The 17,571-nt window shown below is 42.6% G+C and overlaps 1 protein-coding gene across 1 annotated transcript in view; it reads left to right on the plus strand.

Annotated features, from left to right (window-relative positions):
• Positions 1-17,571, plus strand: part of cdh13 (cadherin 13, H-cadherin (heart)) — a 285,157-nt gene that overhangs the window by 119,222 nt on the left and 148,364 nt on the right. Inside the window, exons 4-6 of the mRNA XM_034588673.1 lie at positions 815-928; positions 11,370-11,375; positions 11,960-12,112. Of these exons, the coding sequence (XP_034444564.1) occupies positions 815-928; positions 11,370-11,375; positions 11,960-12,112 (273 nt within the window). The remainder of the gene's footprint in view (positions 1-814; positions 929-11,369; positions 11,376-11,959; positions 12,113-17,571) is intronic.

Raw genomic sequence — 17,571 nt, forward strand, 5'->3', positions numbered from 1 at the left:
GCAGCAGAGCCAGGCACGCAGGGTGTTGGTTTCTACCTCAGATTTTCATCAATGTTTCTTGAGAGGGTATCTACAGCTGATTTAACGTGTTGGGCTGATCGGTCAAAGGTGGAGATAAAGCTCAACAATAGTATCGTCCAAAAAGCACATTTATTCTGCAGAAATCATTCCCCATCATATGACACAGTGTTATAAGCCAGAAAATGATGTCTTGCATTGTTTAAATATGTAATTTGAGAAATCTCCAAATTAGGATTATGGACATGACCTAAAACCTTGTGTAGATCAGAAAATATCCAATAATCATATGATGTGACTATGATATTATCTAGTGTACGGGTGCATTAACTTTTGCAGCTTTTTGTAACCATCCGTCTTTTCATCTTTACTCCTCTCACTTTGATGGATCCTTTTTCTTGCTGTGTCTTGAATCCACATTTGACATTAAACGCAGTAAAAGCAGCGGATGTGGTTATTTCATGTTTTCCCTGAGAATCTCCCTCTCCTCATCTCTCGGGCCTGTTTTGCATTTTCTCACATATACGTACCACTCTGCAATCAAAGTTGGGGAGTCTCTCCGGGAGACGCTTGTTTAAACATTTCTCTCAACATTTCAAATGGTTGCATACTTGACTGCTCGCTGTGTGAGGGTGTGTGTTTCCGTGCCCTTGGTGGGGTTGAGGGTAATTGCTAACAAGATGCTGAAGTGTAGTTTGGGATGAGTTGCACAAATCGCATCAGCACACACTTCACAACACAACATGTGGAGGATTCTTATAAAGTGTGACAATATGGTTTCTCCTCTCTGTTGCAGAATCTCCTGGGTCTTGGCCAGACGCTGCCATCCAGACACAAGAGATCCCTGCTGGTCCCTCCGATGATCGTGACCGAGAACCAGAGAGCTCCGTTCCCCAGGCCCATTGGCAAGGTAAGACACACATGGTGCCATCATACATTCAGGTGGTCTTACAGTGGAAATAGCCTGTATTCATAGCACGACAGAGAAAATATGGACTTTTTTTTATTATTTTGCATTGGAAACGCTCACCCAGGAGAGAGAATTGCCCAAGGAACAGAACCAAATATTCAATATGTGCATTATATAAAGCCTGAGAAAATGATATTTTTTATGGTGTATTTTTATTTTTTTAGTCCATTTTTGTGTACTGTCACCATGGTCTTATTTAGCCCAGAGAAGAGAATAGTATGGTGCGCTCCCTAATCTGCTCCACAGCAGCTCCACACTCAGTCTATTCAGGAAGATAATTCTGCTCCTGCAGTGCATATAGGGAAATGAAAATACTGGCAAACTTTTCGTGAAGCGAATCGGTTTTGTGATCGTGAGTTCTCATCCAATCGCAGGCAACTTTTAAATAGGTCCCTAAAGTCATCATCAACCCCTGTTGTGTAACAGAAGGCTTCAGAAAACCCTTGGTCTGGCCTGATTTGTTTATATTTTATTGATCTAGTTGTTTTGTATTAACTATTTTAAAGGTATAACATGTATTACAGATAGAGAAATGTCCTCTTGTTCGTGTTTAGGAACCAAAGTGAACATGTTAGATACATTTAATCTTCTGTGCATATTTATTTCATGTCAGACCAATAATCATAACTGAGTTGTTTGGGGCCTTTGCACACCAACAGCATGGACTAAGTTTCTTAATTTCTTTAACTTTGACTAATTCACACAAGTTAGAAATGAGCCTAAGGGTCTGAAACAGAATCCTTCTACTTTTGCTAAGTTGTACTTCACTGAAGGGAACAAAGGAGACAGGTCATCCTGACTCTATTAATACACCTGGACCAGGTACTACTCAAGAAAGCTGCGTGCAGACGATAGTTCAATCTACATCTCAGTTTGATTTATAAATGTTTGTGATTATCTCCCAGATCAGAGTGCAAATTATTCCCAGGGCACATGAGTAAGCCGACAAAAAGCACAGCAATAAATAGCTGTTGTTGTTGTTGACCAGTGATAATGATGATGAATCTGTTTGTATTTTTCCAAACATATTCTGACGTGAAGCTTGAAACCTCCCGCTATTGAAATTAATGGCTGTGCAACAATGATTCAAGAGATTTGTTTTTAGCATCTCGAAACCAAGATAAAGCAGATGGAGTCGGCAGCGAACTTGTAAACGCCAGCGAGGTTTTATTTCGCTGCCTCAAAGAGAAGCACTTGTTCCATTGATGTTTTAAGTTTAATAAAAAATAAACATTTTTAAAAGGAACAGCACCACTCTAATTGTGCTTCAAAAACATTAGACCAGAAATTGGAGTGTTTTGTTTGCTGCCATTTGAGAACTGTGAGTAAAACACAGTGAAAGCTTTCGATATCAGCCTCTAAATACAAAGGCGAGGGTCATAAGTTTTATAAATTTTGTATTTATTTAAAATTGGGAACCTCCACAGTAGTGATAAAACCTAGTGCAGCAATTTGTTTTCATGTTCTGCAAAATGTTGAAGCTGTTTTCTATAAAAAATGACTTTAAGACATAAGAATTTTAGGCCTGTTCCATCTACTCTCACTACTTTGTAAGTCACAGCAGAGCGATGAGCTCAAGACTGTCAAATACAAAGTTTCCAAAAGCATATAACATACACTGGAAACAGCAGAAGATAGATTTTACTTCAATATCAATTTAACTAGGGACGGTTGTGCTCTGATTCCTGTCTAGTAAATCTGCTGTAGATTGGATACGGCCAATAAAAGAGGAATTGAAGATTGATTCAGCCCAAAAAAAAAGAAATGTTGCAAAAAGGTCACAAAGTTTGATCTAGTTTCTAATTCACGTCTCGTCATCAGCCCACGAAATATTGATAATATGATCTTCTATCTACAAAGAGAACCGTCAATCGTTAAACTCCCTGCTCTGTTATTGACAAGATGTATCAGATCACTTCTACATATAAGTTGTTTTTTGCTTGAGGCGAAGTAAGTAATGCTAAAGCAGTGACATTGAGCTCATACACTGTGTACAGATGTCAATAATTTCTGCAAAGACTTTTAATACTGTGTATATATGTTGATTTAATCTTGTTTGAAATTGAAGAAAATATTTGCAGAACCAATTCAGTTGCCCCATGCAAATAATTAGCAATTGCTATTATATGAAACAAGCGCTAACAGTGTAAATTGTAAGAATTGAACACAAAGTGGAATTTGCTCCACTAATATTGTCCTTTTCCAATTATTGTATCTGCTTTACTCCTGCACAGATAATTAAAGGAGCGAGGCAGCTACACCAAATCTCTGTGTGCTGGTTTAACACATGCACTTAGGTAATAAATGAAACCTCCTATAGGATCACACTTGTGTTTTCTAGGAACACATCTAAGAGCAATCGTTATTGAGAAACGAGGCCCTGGTCAGAAACTACAAGTCAGATCTGTTGTCACAGTTTTTCTCCCGAGAGCAGAAAAAGTTAAGTCTTTATTTAGAAAAAGACAAAGGACACAATTCAAATGGGCAAACAAAATAAAAAATCCCAGGAAAGGGATGAGGATCAAAAGACGCAGGGAAACAGAAAGGTGGAAAACTAAGGTCGGAGACAATCGGGCAGAGAGCAAGTAGAAACAAGCCGAGACACGAGACTGCTCCATAAAACAAGCACAAACAGCACCTGATTTGAATTTGGCTGCCGTCCCCTCTGAAGCAGTCACCTTGTGCAGCGACACGCCGCCCCCGGCGCTCCTGCTTTGCTTGGAAACGCTCCCTGGAAGCCCGGCTCTTCGGGTGCATCAAGCACCATCTGCGACACACACTAGATCTCCTCCTCTGTGTCAGAGCCGTCTCCCATCAGCATTCGTTTCATTACGGGGGGGTAGAGAAGGAAGTCACAGGCAGCCAAATCTGCTGATGCATCGTGGCAATGTGGAGCACTCGGTTGCCATTTTGCCGCGCTTCAGGTCGGGTTGCACCAAATGTTAATATTGGGAAGCAAAAGATTAGCAGCAGCATCTGAGGTAAACGGTAAAGAAACATAGGTAAACCAACTTTTGAGGGTTTGTTTCAAGTTACATTTAAACGTTTAAAAGTGCAGTTTCAGACAAGATCTATGTGTGTTTGTGTTTTCTTGCACAGATAAACTTTTAAATATACAAAATTAAGGAATCTTGATTAACTTACATGCAGCACATTCAGTTTTTTTCGCTCCAATAAAATAATCTATTCAGTAAATACAAATAAAACATATTTCATAATTATTTGACACTGCATCAACTGCTTATACAGAGATAAATGTCATGTTTTCTTTACCTTTGACAGATAAATCAAGAACCATGTTTTGCCGCTGGTTATTTTATAGCCTATATGGTACATTAACATTTTTATATCTATCTTCTTAAAATTTAAGTTTGTTGGAGACCAAATATGAGTATAGCTGAGTTATTTTTTTCTCAGTTTACCTTATTAAAGTCTGACGAGGGGAAATAAAATCGTGTTAGTCTATAACATCACTGTTTGACATCCAATTTAGTCTCTTGGCCATTCAGACAGGTTTTTTCCGCCCTGCTGTCATTAGGATTCTCCGTGGACATTGAAGGCCGTGACATTACTGCTCACATTACTGCAAAAGGTGTGAATCTCATTTCTGTATGTTTTCAAGATACCGTTTTTACCACATTATCGGGGGTTTTCAATAAAGGACTATTTGCATGTTTTTCTCCAAAGCGTGCTCCTGCAAGAATTTATTCATTGTTTTATCACGGCTGAGAGATTTTATTTGTCCAGCTCGATCCCCCGTGCGAAAGGCCAAAGACGATGTGACGCAGCTGATTATTTATATTGCAGATTATGAACGGGGTGATGCTTCGACGTGCATGGGCCTGCAATTGCTCTTCCGATAATTTCCTCTCGTGGTCTGTGCAGCAGTTAAATCATATCTGGGGACAAATGGTCAACAGTACTTCCAATAGAAACCGAACTATGCTGGACCCAGTCTAACATTTGTCCGTTTGCATTCTACAAAGCTTCTCTATCTCTAGATGTCAAGCAGGTTTGTTCGAGATAACACTGGGAGCTAACAGATCCACCACATATCCCACTGTCTGCAGATACTAACATAAAGAAGATATCCCGTACCGAGCCCTGCACATAACAGATGATTGTACCATGACCGCAACCCGGAGCCTTGGTCTCATCCCTGCACTGTTGGCGGTGTTGTCCCTGTGAAGCACCTTAAGGGTCACGATAGGTTGATATTAGCGGTGTCGGGCCATGAGGTAATATTTCCCGTGGGACAACTTTATTCCACCGGGGGTTCGTGCAAAGTTCTCCTTCAGTAACCTGAAGGAAAGTCAGCAGATAAGTTTTCGCTCCATAGGGGACACAAATGATCTCTGTAGAACAGGCTATGCTATCGATCGCCTCTGGATTAAGTTCAAGTGTCGTCTGATGGATAACAGCCATTGCGGTACTTTTACACTTTCATGTGACAAATTGGAATCAAAGTGCGTTCACGAGATGGACTATTTCTCTTTCTCTCCCTCCATTGTGGTCACTTAACTGTCCTCTTTCTCCCCTTTCCTGCTTCTTTCCACTTTCCATTGGCAAGCTCCACCCATTCCTCTCTCATCCCTGCTTCCCTCCATCCCTCCATCCCTCCATCCGTCTCCTCCACACTCAGCCTTGCATGAGAAGACAGGCTAATGTGGGCTATTTTACCCAATAGAAGCTATATGTCGGCGACTTGGGCGAAATTGATTTTCCACCCCAATGCCTCTGCTCTTCTTACGCAACATACCTCCATATGGCAGCCGTTCATTTTTTCTGCTCCCTCCCTCTCTCGGGGAGATAAGCAGTGGGAAGAAGGGGGAGAGGTGGGATTGCATGAGGCACGATTTGACATGTATAACTGTGTGTGTGTGCAAAATGTTTGTGTGTGTGTGTGTGTGTGTGTGTGTGTGTGTGTGTGTGTGTGTGTGTGTGTGTGTGTGTGTGTGTGTGTGTGTGTGTGTGTGTGTGTGTGTGTGTGTGTGTGTGTGTGTGTGCGCGCGTGCACGTGCGCGCGCGTTAGGGTTGGCCGGCTGTCAGCGGGAGTCACAGGGGAAGGGTAAGAACCTTGTTGTTTATGTCACACCTCCTGCTAGCTGTGGAATTGTTTTGATACAGAGGTTTCCCCCCTGCCCTCCCTTGGGGGCCCATAGCCGCTCACAAGGACTCACACGGCAGCTGGAGCGTGCAATGAAATTGATATGCTTAAACGTGTCTCCTAATATGTGCCTCTTTTGAGATCCCTCGATCTCCTGGAAAACAAATTGGTCGAGGTTTACTCACTGAGCTCTGTTGCTCTTGTGTGGGACCATGTACGAGTGATTCTTAAATATGGGGCGTGAGGATGGGTTGCAATTATTTGTCCTCTTCATTGTTCTATATTTTGTCTAATCAGTCTGACCATGCATGCACAATGAATAGGGATTTTCCTGCTGCTCCGCCCCATGGGTGTATTGCAAGAATTCCCCCCCCCCCCCCATGCAACCCCGGTTGCTCACCAGGCACATTATCCGAAAAGTTCTTCAGCCCACAGATGGGACCATATGTTATCTTCTCTCCTGCACAGCACTGGTGCTGCAGAGAAAGTTTTGTATCAGAGGAAACAAAGTTGAATTATAAGTAAAAAATTGATTAACTTCTTTTTAAACAACCACAGGTTTAATGCACATACATAGGCATTTGTTTTGTAATGATGGTTCAGTTTAGGGTCTTTTGGGGACATTGGGTCTGAGGTGTTCTGCGATATTGTGGTGCCAAGAATCTGCTCACAGAGCTGTTGCCGGCTGCTTGAGCCAAACCTTTCAAATCCATTAGTCACTTTCAACGATAATTCCCTTCCATCACCATCACACCCATTTTCAACAGTGCTTGTGAAATACCTGCATTTACTGTATTAGCTACATATGAGCTCCCTCGGCTGTGGACTGTAATTTGTGTAAGGAGACTGAAAATGCTGAACAGTTGCATATATTGGTATATTTGAGGAATTTTAGATTTTTAGAACATTTAGTATTGGACTTGTAGTTTACTTTTTTTTAGTGGTGTCTGTGTTCTGCTTTTGAACAGTTGTCCCTTCGTCTTATGGATATTTCTCATTGCAATTTAGTCCAGAAAGAATTATATTAAACCCTTTGGCAGGTCAACCACAGGTGATGACCGACAGACAACTCCCAGTCCCTCTTTGTGTGATGAATATTTTCTTGTTGAGGTGCGAACTGATGGGATCTCTTGGGACAGATGTTAGAACCAGGTCTGAGCAGGGCCAGAAATGGAAAGAGGGATCAAAGCATGAGTTCAGCTCGATTTCACATCCTTACACAATTTTCTTTTTTTACCAGAAAACCGTATATTCCGCAAATCACAACAGCAGAATTGCAAATAAACTCTCTAACAACAAAACACGCACGGAAACCTGTTAAATAACACATAGAAACATTGGCTGTGAAAACATGAAACACTTTCTGTGCTGCACTCAAGTTGTGAGCTACTCAGACAGTGTTTATCCATCCTTACCTCAGGGTCCAGCTCCCCACTCAAAAGAACATGTCTGATGTGAGGTGACAGCTCCAATGAAGCCCTGTTGGTGAGAGGAACAAAGACCTGGTTCTGGTTGTAGCCTCAGTAAATATAATAAAGGGAATGGACGTGTCTGGCACCTTCTGTTTCTGTCTAGCTGTCAGTCTGTCTCCTTCCACTGTCTCGATGCCCTCTACCTGTTGTAAGTCAACTTTTACAGGCATCTTCTTCCTCCTTTGTTTTCGTATCTTCCCTCGTACTTTATCTCTCTTGGTCTGTATTTGTTGCTTCTCCCCTCACAAAAAAGCAGCCATTCAATTCAATATTATTCTCTCTGAGCAGGCAGCCTGCGGGCCTCGTCATTTAGTCTAATTGATTCTCTTAATTGTCTCAGGAAGACCAAAAAGTTCCTGCCTCTTTCCTCCCCGTCTGTCTTTCAGCATGTTAATCATGCCCGTTTCTGCCTGATGTTCGCTAGCGGTGAGTAAAAACCCCTCTGACGTACATTTTAATTCATGTCTGGACCCCGAGACACGTCGAGCAGATGTGAAATCCATTTTGAACAGAAAATAAACTAGGATGCTATAAAAAAAACAGATTTTCCGGGTGCGAGCTGCCCAGGAGATGTTGATAATGAAGTAATGATTAGTGGAGTCCTGGCTAACCAATCAAAGCCCGTTAATTAGCACCATTGTTTTCCCATCATCCTGCGCTGAGGACTAGCCGTCCATGTCTTCCCCGTCCCTTTCCATCCCTCTCATCAGCAGGCTGGAGTGGGAAGCTAATCAGGCAGAGTACTGGTCCAAGCCAGGCCTGCTTGCGCACACTCACATGTACTGTAGACGCATTATTGTACATTCAAGACTTTACGTGCAGAAAATCACAGTCATTCACAAACACAATCAGACCAACACACATTCCCTCCCCACAAGGCCTGGTCCCAGGAGTCCTCTCAGCGCCTGTGATTGTCATTCCCAGCTGGCTGTATGACTTTGATAGGGATAACACAAGCACCACTTAGGGATACGACTGCATATTTTCTCACTTTCTGACTTCGATTCATTGTGAATGAGGTAACACACCCTCACCCTCTCCAGGATCTCAGAAATAGTTGTTTTTGGACGATATAGTTCCAACAAGGTCAGTGTTTTTTTTTACTGGAGGAGGTTACAAAAGATTTGTTGCTGTTGTGAACGCAGCAAATCTCTGTGCAGAGAACCTGCCGCTGCGTTGTGCATGTGTGAAAGGCAAACTGATAAAGTTTGGAGAATTGGGTCCGGACTTTATCTGCAGGTCATGTCTGAAAAACGGCTTATGTCTGCGTTTGTGGGTTTATACAGAATTGAATAATGATTTGGCGTGATGGTGTTTTCTCTGGCCCAGGTTTTTCACCCTCCCTGCACCCACTTTGCTTCGCGCAGCAGATTTTTGCCCTGATTCTGACACACACAGAAAAAAAATTAACCCACTTCAGTGAATTTGTACTTGTTACATAAGTTCTCTGAGGAAACGTCTGTGTGTGTGTTCATAGTTTCCCACCTGTGCTGCTTTCCACAAGTTTTTGTTTGTTGCCCCACCGACACCTGACATGAACACAGACAGCAGGAGGTGTTATCAAGGATTTAAACACACACACAAACCAACACACATTAACATGCACGAACCAGCACAGATCAACTGTTTTGGTGTTCGTTCTCGCGATGTGCTCAGAGGTGTTGGGTGTTTGCGGAGCTGCGCCACACCTCCTGTCATCTTCCCGCAGTATCACGAGCGCCGCGGCCTTTCATGTCTGCTCGGCTGGTAATGAGAGCTGATAGAAAGAGGTGAGATTCTCCCATCAGTCCTCCCAATGCACGCGGAGGGAGACAGACTCTGCAGAGACAAAGCCACTGGGTGTACGTTTCCGCACCAGCGTGTGTGCAAGTCGGAGTGTGTGTGTATGCACGGTGCAGATTATGACACTCGTACCCCACAGAGACGTCTCCTAATCACACTAAACTTCTCCTGACACTTCAGTTACTCTTCAGCTGAACTTTCTGTGTCTTTATCAGTGATCTCTCGTCCTCCCTACTTCCTCCTCCTCCTCCCTCTCTCATTCCGCATCCTCACACTCACCAGCTGACATCTACGTCTGTTCTTGTTTCTTCCTCCACTTCCTCTTTGCATCAATCCAAGTTAAACGCTGAGCCATCTGTTAATCCAACTATCCAGCCATGTTGCACCCGATCTTTATTTTCGTTTTTTCTTCATCGGACACAGATTGTCACTCTCAGCTGGTGCCGGGTGCCACTGGGATTGCTGCTCAGAATTATTCATCTCGTGAACGGCAGCCATCCGCAAACAAAACAAGCGCCAGGGTGCAGAGAAGTGGAAAAAGGATGAATGGAGACTGAGATATGGACACTTAGCAGGAGAGCCAGGATGGACATGTTAGAGGGAGAGTGACACACATGGTGCACGGAGACGAGAGGGAAAAGATGAAGGGGACATCGAGATAAATGGCAGAGAGCTTCGAGAGACTATCAGGGCTTGAGCTCCGTCTGGCATAGGCTTGTGTGACTGCGGCCTCATCTCCAATGCTCTTTCAAGTGAGGAGTAGAAAGGCCTTCATTTAGCTGCCATCCCATTTGAAGTGTGCTCTCATTAAAGGTGACCCCATCACACCCTTCTGATCATGAGGCGCAGTGCAGGGACACCGTTTAGGTCCTTGACACGCGGCAGCGGACGGACCAGTAGGACGTGGAAAGTAGTGGCCGCGCTGTGTGTTTATGTGGGCGCAGTTGTCAGGATGCGGACGGTGACACGGTGTCGAGGTGTTGGTCCCACACTCCAGCGCATGTGGAGTAAAAACATGACTATGAGGTTAAAGTGCTTTGATTTAAAGGGATAGTTCACAGAGAAATGAAAATTCACTCATTATCTACTCACCTCTATGTTGATGGAGGTTGTGCGTCGTGCGGTTGTGTGTCTATAAGCCACGACATTCATGCAGCAGGATAACAGCGGACATTTAGGATAAATACATGATGTAAATGACCTTGTTTTGAGTCAAATTTGAAGTGGTCACCATTTACTTCAATTGTATTGGACCATTAACCGTTATTCAGACTTTTAGATGTCAGTGATGAACTATGATTTACAGCTCCAGGAATAGATTTACCTTTCTTTGGATAAAAGATAAATACCTTTGTTGTTAAATGAGAAGATTATTATCAGTATCATTCCTCTACAACAAATGTGTAGCTGCAGCAAACAGCCAATTTAGCTTGGCATAAAGATTGGGTAAAGAAGAGGGAACAGCTAGCTTGGCTCTCAAATAACACCCCCCCCTACAACTGAGTTCTTTACACAGGTTAGATGTTCATTAGTCAGTTTACGAGATGCTATTCGGCAGATTTTGTTGCCTTTGAACAGAGCCAATCAAGTTACTCCCTCATTTTCAGTCTTGAGCTAATTGGTTCCAGCTCCATGTTCTCTGTGCCAGTCTTCTCATCGTACTCTCGGCAAGACGAGCCAATTTCCAATGCAAACCACCTTTTTGAAGAAACCACTTATTCATGCAAAACTGTGCAGTTAATCTAGATGTTGAGTTGCTGGACTTGTTTTGTGCTGTAAAGGACAAAACTCTATTAAGTTTGTCTACACATCAGATTTTTGAAAATTGTGGTTTTGTATCCAACTCCCTCTCTTTAATGGTTTCCCAGAACTGCAAACATCCACAAGGTCTGTGTAGCTGTTTCTGCTTTGCCTGGTGTGAATCTAACATGCTTTTGTTTTCCTGTGTGTTTCTTTCTCTAACCTGCCCCCCCCCCCCCTGCTGTGCTGGTGAACCTGCGGATGCTGTTTGCTGCGACAGTCTCACGTGAGTACATCTATCCAAAAAAGTGTCTGGGTCAGATTATTGCAAACAGGATTGTTAGCGGACTAACTTGGCAGATCTCATCAAGAACAGTGAACAGAGTGATTGGCTGGACTCCAAAATAACAAAAAAAAGAAACATCCACATTTAATAATGGAAGGAATTATTCTTATATCCATTTAACTGCTCCACTTTCCTTATCTAGAAGTAATCCTTACATTGCATTGAGAGGTGATCGCAGCGGGCCGCCAATGTTCAGGGAGACGATGCTAACTTTTAATATTTTACATGAGTCGAATTTTGCCAACTGATGAAATCAAAGTCTCTTCTGGTATGAATTTGTAATTGTCAGCTATCAGGGATCTGCATCAGCTTTTAAGATGCACTAAGCCTCTTTTGCTCAAATCTATATAAACAGAGTATGTTTTCTCTACACTATGCGTTTAAGAAAAAAAAGGATAGCGAAAAAAGTAATTCATTTAGACTTTGCTTCAGGAAGTCGGCTGAGTCAGAATAAAATGGGAGAGGCTTACAGTTGTTGATGTCTATCTGTGTGTGTGTGTGTGTGTGTGTTTGTGTATCTGCAGGTGATTTTAACAGAGAAGTCAGGGAACCACATCTTCCGACTGACGGGCCCCGGTGCTGACCTGGATCCCAGAGGTCTCTTCATCATTGACATCGACACAGGAGAGGTGTCAGTCAGCCGCTCACTAGACCGGGAGGCCATTGACTCGTACCAGGTGTGTGTCTGTGTGTGTGTGTATTCTTTGTCAGATCTGACTCTTATTGTGTTTTTGTTTTCTTTCCTCTCCGTCGACCTCGACACTCTTCTTGATTATTTGACACATTCATTGTTTTTCTTGTTAATTCCAGTGCTTGTGTATGAACTTTTTCAACTGGATCAAGTTATTCATGAAAATCAGTTGCTCAAACTAAATATACTTTCATCAGTTTCTTTTGAATTCAGTGTGAGTTCTGCACGCTGGAAAATGAAGAACTACAGTTTGTGGAAAGTTTATATTTGTCAGCGTTATTTGGGAAAAGATGAGTCTGCTGTTTTTTCAAGGTTGAATTGATGTTATAGTTAGAAATTGATGGTTTCTATTATAATACAAAAAAAAAACTGGGAGTCTGTTTGAGATGCCCTCTGGGCTTCGTGCCCTCGGGGTTGTCTCCCTTATGGAAGCATTTCCCCCAACAACAAAAAGGAAGAGAGAGGCAGGGAAAATCTTCTTTTTAATTCAGTCTCTTGATCTCATCCTGTGCTCTGAAACCAGACGTGAGTGAGGGCGTTTCGGCTGGGTGCAAGCTGTTGATAAGCTAACTGGCTTTTGTAAAAACTCAGAAATAATTTACTCTGTAAATACCAACAGATGTGAGAGGAGGCAGGAGCGGAACAGTAAGAAATAGGCTGCGGGAAGGAAACTCACAAACACCAAATATCTTTTGTCTTTCTTCCTCTCTGGAATGAGTGCTGAATATTACATGCCTGATTTAGGTTGTTTACAGGTACGTTTGACACCCAACAATTGAGCATCCCTGTATCCCACGAATAACTGGCTAACAGAGGCAGTCAGTCAGAAAAACACATCTAACACCCCCAAGCTATTTTAATATAGAAATAAGTTATCATCCAGTATAGAAGCAGTATGTCAGTATACTGACGTACAGTGTGTGGACACCACACCGTGCTGATAGCACTGTGATGATCAGGATGTTGAAACGTGTTGGAAAAGCAAATGCTACATTAATCTGTACAATAATTCAGTGAACCAGGTATGAGGCAGGAGCTTGAGCTAAACAAGGAATATCTATGTGAAGTAAATGTTCTTTAAGCCAGAGAGTGAAGTAAGTACAGCCAAGAAGACCGTTAGCTAAATCCTTCACCTGAGTCGTGATTATCCAATCATTGTTTAGCAAACAGTTTGAATGGTACGAGAGGACTTAGAGGTTGTTAAAGGTTGTTTAACAGTTTAGTTAGTTTGAGAAATGGGTTGAGATTTGTGTTTATTTGCGCTTCTTTATTCTGCAGGCTAGTAGAGTGTTTGGTTACCTTGCTATTGGCTATGACATTCATTGGGCCACTCCACTAGATGGGGAGTGGCCCAATGAATGTCGTCTTTTGGGCCTCTAACCATAAAGGTAGGTTCGAGGTGGAGAGCCAGATTCTATGACTGGTTGGGTGTGTACCATGTTGCCGTGGAGCCGCTCCGGTCATCTCCTCTTTGTTAGCTCTCAGAGATCTGGAGATGAGTCCTGAGTTGGCCCTGAGCCAGGAACAGTGGCTGCGTCAATGAATGCCTGAGCGTTGAGGACATTGACCTCTCCTTCCTGTCTCAGAAACAGTGGGGTTGATAACCTCGGCAGCGGGAACTAAAACTGACAAGAGATGGGAGTCAGGGTCGTTAGGGACTAAAAGTAAATCGCTCCCACACGAGACAGTACCTACTCCCCCAATGTTAACTTGACCGCCAGCAGCTCCTGGAGAAGTCACACCTTCTGACATTTTGACAGGCGGTCACCTCCACCACAAACTGCCTGGAGGGATCAGGGCGAGTGGAAATGGGGGGGGGGGGCAGAGATCAATCAAGGCTTTAGCTCTTGAAATGCTGCCTCTGCAGGGTGAGACCAGGACAAGGGGCACTTGTCGTCTGTAGAAGTTGGCAAATCATAGGAAATGCTGAAGTTGTTTTAGGGAAATGGGCTGAGGCCATTCTGCCAGTATATACCCCAAATGCTGTAGTAGGGAAAGACATCAAGGTCGACAAAGCATCTCTGAGTAATTGGTCACTTGGAAGACGGTAGCGCTGTTAGTCTACATTTGACTGGTCAGCATTGATATGGTCATGAGCAGTTTGGTGACTTGTTGAGTCGAGATCAGAGCTGTAAATGTCATGCCTCTTTCATGTACTTGGACGAACTCAAGGGAGATACTTCATCCACTCTTGTCAGCAGGGCTGTGATATCACACCAAACAAATCTAACAACATAGAGAGGGCTACACGAGCACACACTGACAAAGCAACTGCACTTATCTACTCGTTTTTTGCTTATATCCCTCAGTGTTGTGACAGCGCAGTGGAATCAATTTTTTTTGGGGTCCTTTGTGGCCAAAAGTTGTGGAACTGTGGGAAGGAAGAAGAAAAGATATGTGGAAAAGAGGCGAGTGAAGATGAGAGAAGAGCAGAGAATGAAAAACCGGGGACCGTCTCCATAAAGATTTTACTGTGTTCAGAATGGAAAAAGTTTTGTTCAGCACAGATATTTAATGACACAATGACTGAGCTGAATCACAAAGTGTCAGGAAGTGGAGAAATGAGGATGAGCAAAAAAAAAAAAAAGATAAAATAGAAGATATCCGAAGCTTCAAATGTAAAAAATGAAGGTTTCCTCAATACCAGGATATTCTTAATCATTTAATGTTACGATTTTACATTGTTGTTTAGTTATACCCGAGTTCATCATCTGATAGAGGCATTACTTTACAACACAATATCATCCAAACACGATTTATCCACACACACACACACACACGTGGCTCGCATTTCCACCACGAGATAAGGGTGATTTATTAGCCAGCTACAGATTTTATTATTACCAAGTGCATTACCCGTCTAAAACTGATTCAACTTTGAATCTCTTATCTTCCTTTATTTATTTGCCTCCACAGGGCAAATCCTTCTGAACCATATTCACCCCTGTCTTTGAAAGATTTGTCTCCCGCCCTCGTTGCTCCTTTTGCTGCTTCTGATAACGGAGATATAATGCAGGAGTTTGCTTTCGTTTGAATTAGCTAATGTAAAAAATAACTATCCAGGACCTGCTGCTTTGCTATAGTTTCATTATTGTGACATCACAGAGATGATGGGAAACATGATGGTTTAGACGGACGTGGAAAAAGACTGTCGCTCCGAGAGGTAACCGTGCTACAAGCAAAGAGACTTGTTAAATTCAACTTGTATAAGCTAAACACATTGCACCACGCAGATCACTTCAAACAACATTATGCTATTAACTAGAAATGTGTTATGGATTTAAGCTTCAACCACACCAAATGCATTTTACTTGATTATGTATCTGACTGCCAGCCCGAGATGGAAATTAGAGGATAAGACTGTTTTCCAAAAAAAACAGCCTTCACAGTGTGATCATAAAAGCTCTGAGACCTAATTGAAGGCTTCAGTCAATAGCTAAATAATTCCATCACTGTGGGAGAAAAAAAAACAAAAAGCAATCTGATATGCCACTGCTGTAATGGGTTGGAGAAAATTAGCTTTAACCATTAATTATATCCTTCAATGTGTGTGGGGCCACCGCTAATGATCATTATCATTTGTACCCTGATAGTTGTAATCCCCGAAGGCCTACACTCACGCACGCACGCACGCACGCACGCACGCACGCACGCACGCACGCACGCACACACACACACACACACACACACACACACACACCCAGACATGTCGTGCACACAGGCATCACATTCTTGTGTTACTTTTCTTCCCGGGCTCATCGTCCTTTTCCCCCCCAACAGGGCCAGCCCGACATCTTGCTCTGTCTCCTCTTATCATAAGGAGATAGTACGTCGGTGTCTCCGTCATAACTCAGAACAAGATCTCCTATCCAATGCACCTTCACCTCTTTTTTATCCGCGGCCCAACACTGAGTGCAGAGTGAAGACTGAATCTCGTTTTACCGTGCCCAGTGGTCCTGGCAGCCTGTCCCAGTCACATTAATTAAGGGTGTCCCTTTTCCCCGCCGTAGCTAATGGCTCGTGTGGGTATGAAACATGAAATATTCAGGGCTAGATTAAAATGATCATTACTCTAAAGGCGTTTTATTGGCAAAGGGAAAGAGGAAAGCTCAGGTTCTCTCACTCTCATATGACAAAGTCCTCTCTCTGATAGATGTGTCAATTAAAAGCTGTTATCAATATTTTAATATTCACATGACCACTTGTATCTTGAGGCTGTTGCTTGTGATAATGAACACATGGATATTTACTCTGCTACCTCTCAGCCTAATGAAGCGATTATTTTTGGTTATTCAAGCTCAGATCTGCTGTTTTTGTTTTGGTTCATTTTTAATCCTTTTCTCACTTGTCCTCGTTTTCAGTCGAGTAGGTTCTTAAAGCAACAAAGCTCTAAAATCAGCCTAAAATACTTTACCAAATATTGAGTTAAATATCTGGCTCTTCAACGGCTACATGATAGAGACCATGGACTGAACATAAATATGAAGGTTGCGTCTCCACCTCCATCTGTTGTAGAAAAAAGAAAAGCCAAAATATCTTGGATGTAGATTCTGCCATCTTGAGCTTATGATGTCATCTGGAGTATTGAGGTTATGCTGCTTGTCGACCAATCTCGAGTCAGTTAGTGTCAGTGTTATAAGAACTAACTTAAGTGCATGTGCTTCGACTTTTTAGTATGGTCCATGTCCCATCTGCCAACATGGAGGAGGCAGTTGTGTCCCATACTGCAGCCAGCCACTAGGGGGGTGATCTAAGTGCACAATGAATTCTGAACTTAAATCAGGTCACCAGAAATAACTCCAAATAAACAGTAGAATTCCTCCTTCTCTGCTGGGTGTCTAAATGTGTTCACAATAACAAGTTTACAAGTCACTTTGTTGATATTGTGTTTAAAGTTTGTATTTCCAACATCCAAGTAGTAAAAAAATCTGTTATTTTTCTATAATACACGACTGCTCTCCAGGAACACACTGTGTACGTGGAAGATGTCGATTTCAGGCATGTTATTGAACGTTTCTATCGATCGGTCGCACCGAGACACGGACTTAAGATGATCGTGATATAATCTCCCATTCGTGCTGTTTTTTTAAATAATATTTGAAGTCAAATGTCAGTAAATGTCAAGTCTATTATCCATCGAGATAAATTACAGAACAGCATTCCACAAACAGTGGACATGGCTTTGGACATAGATTAGATATTTCTCTCATGGGAGTGTGGCTCCTCACGTTCAGACTTGTATATGCTGGTCAATAAAGACCCTCTGCCTCAGTGTATCGCAGACATGCTATATGTGTGTCTTTGTCCACATGCACCAATGCAGCCATGGACTGTTGTGCGTAGAACTCAGGGTTTCAACCTCTTTCTTGCCGTCTTCTCCTTATGATTTGCGTCGAGTTAGAATAAATAGAATAGTTCTCAAGTGTAACCCGACAAGGGCCTTTA

This window comes from Hippoglossus hippoglossus, chromosome 6, assembly GCF_009819705.1.
Source record: "Hippoglossus hippoglossus isolate fHipHip1 chromosome 6, fHipHip1.pri, whole genome shotgun sequence".
Taxonomy (NCBI): domain Eukaryota; kingdom Metazoa; phylum Chordata; class Actinopteri; order Pleuronectiformes; family Pleuronectidae; genus Hippoglossus; species Hippoglossus hippoglossus.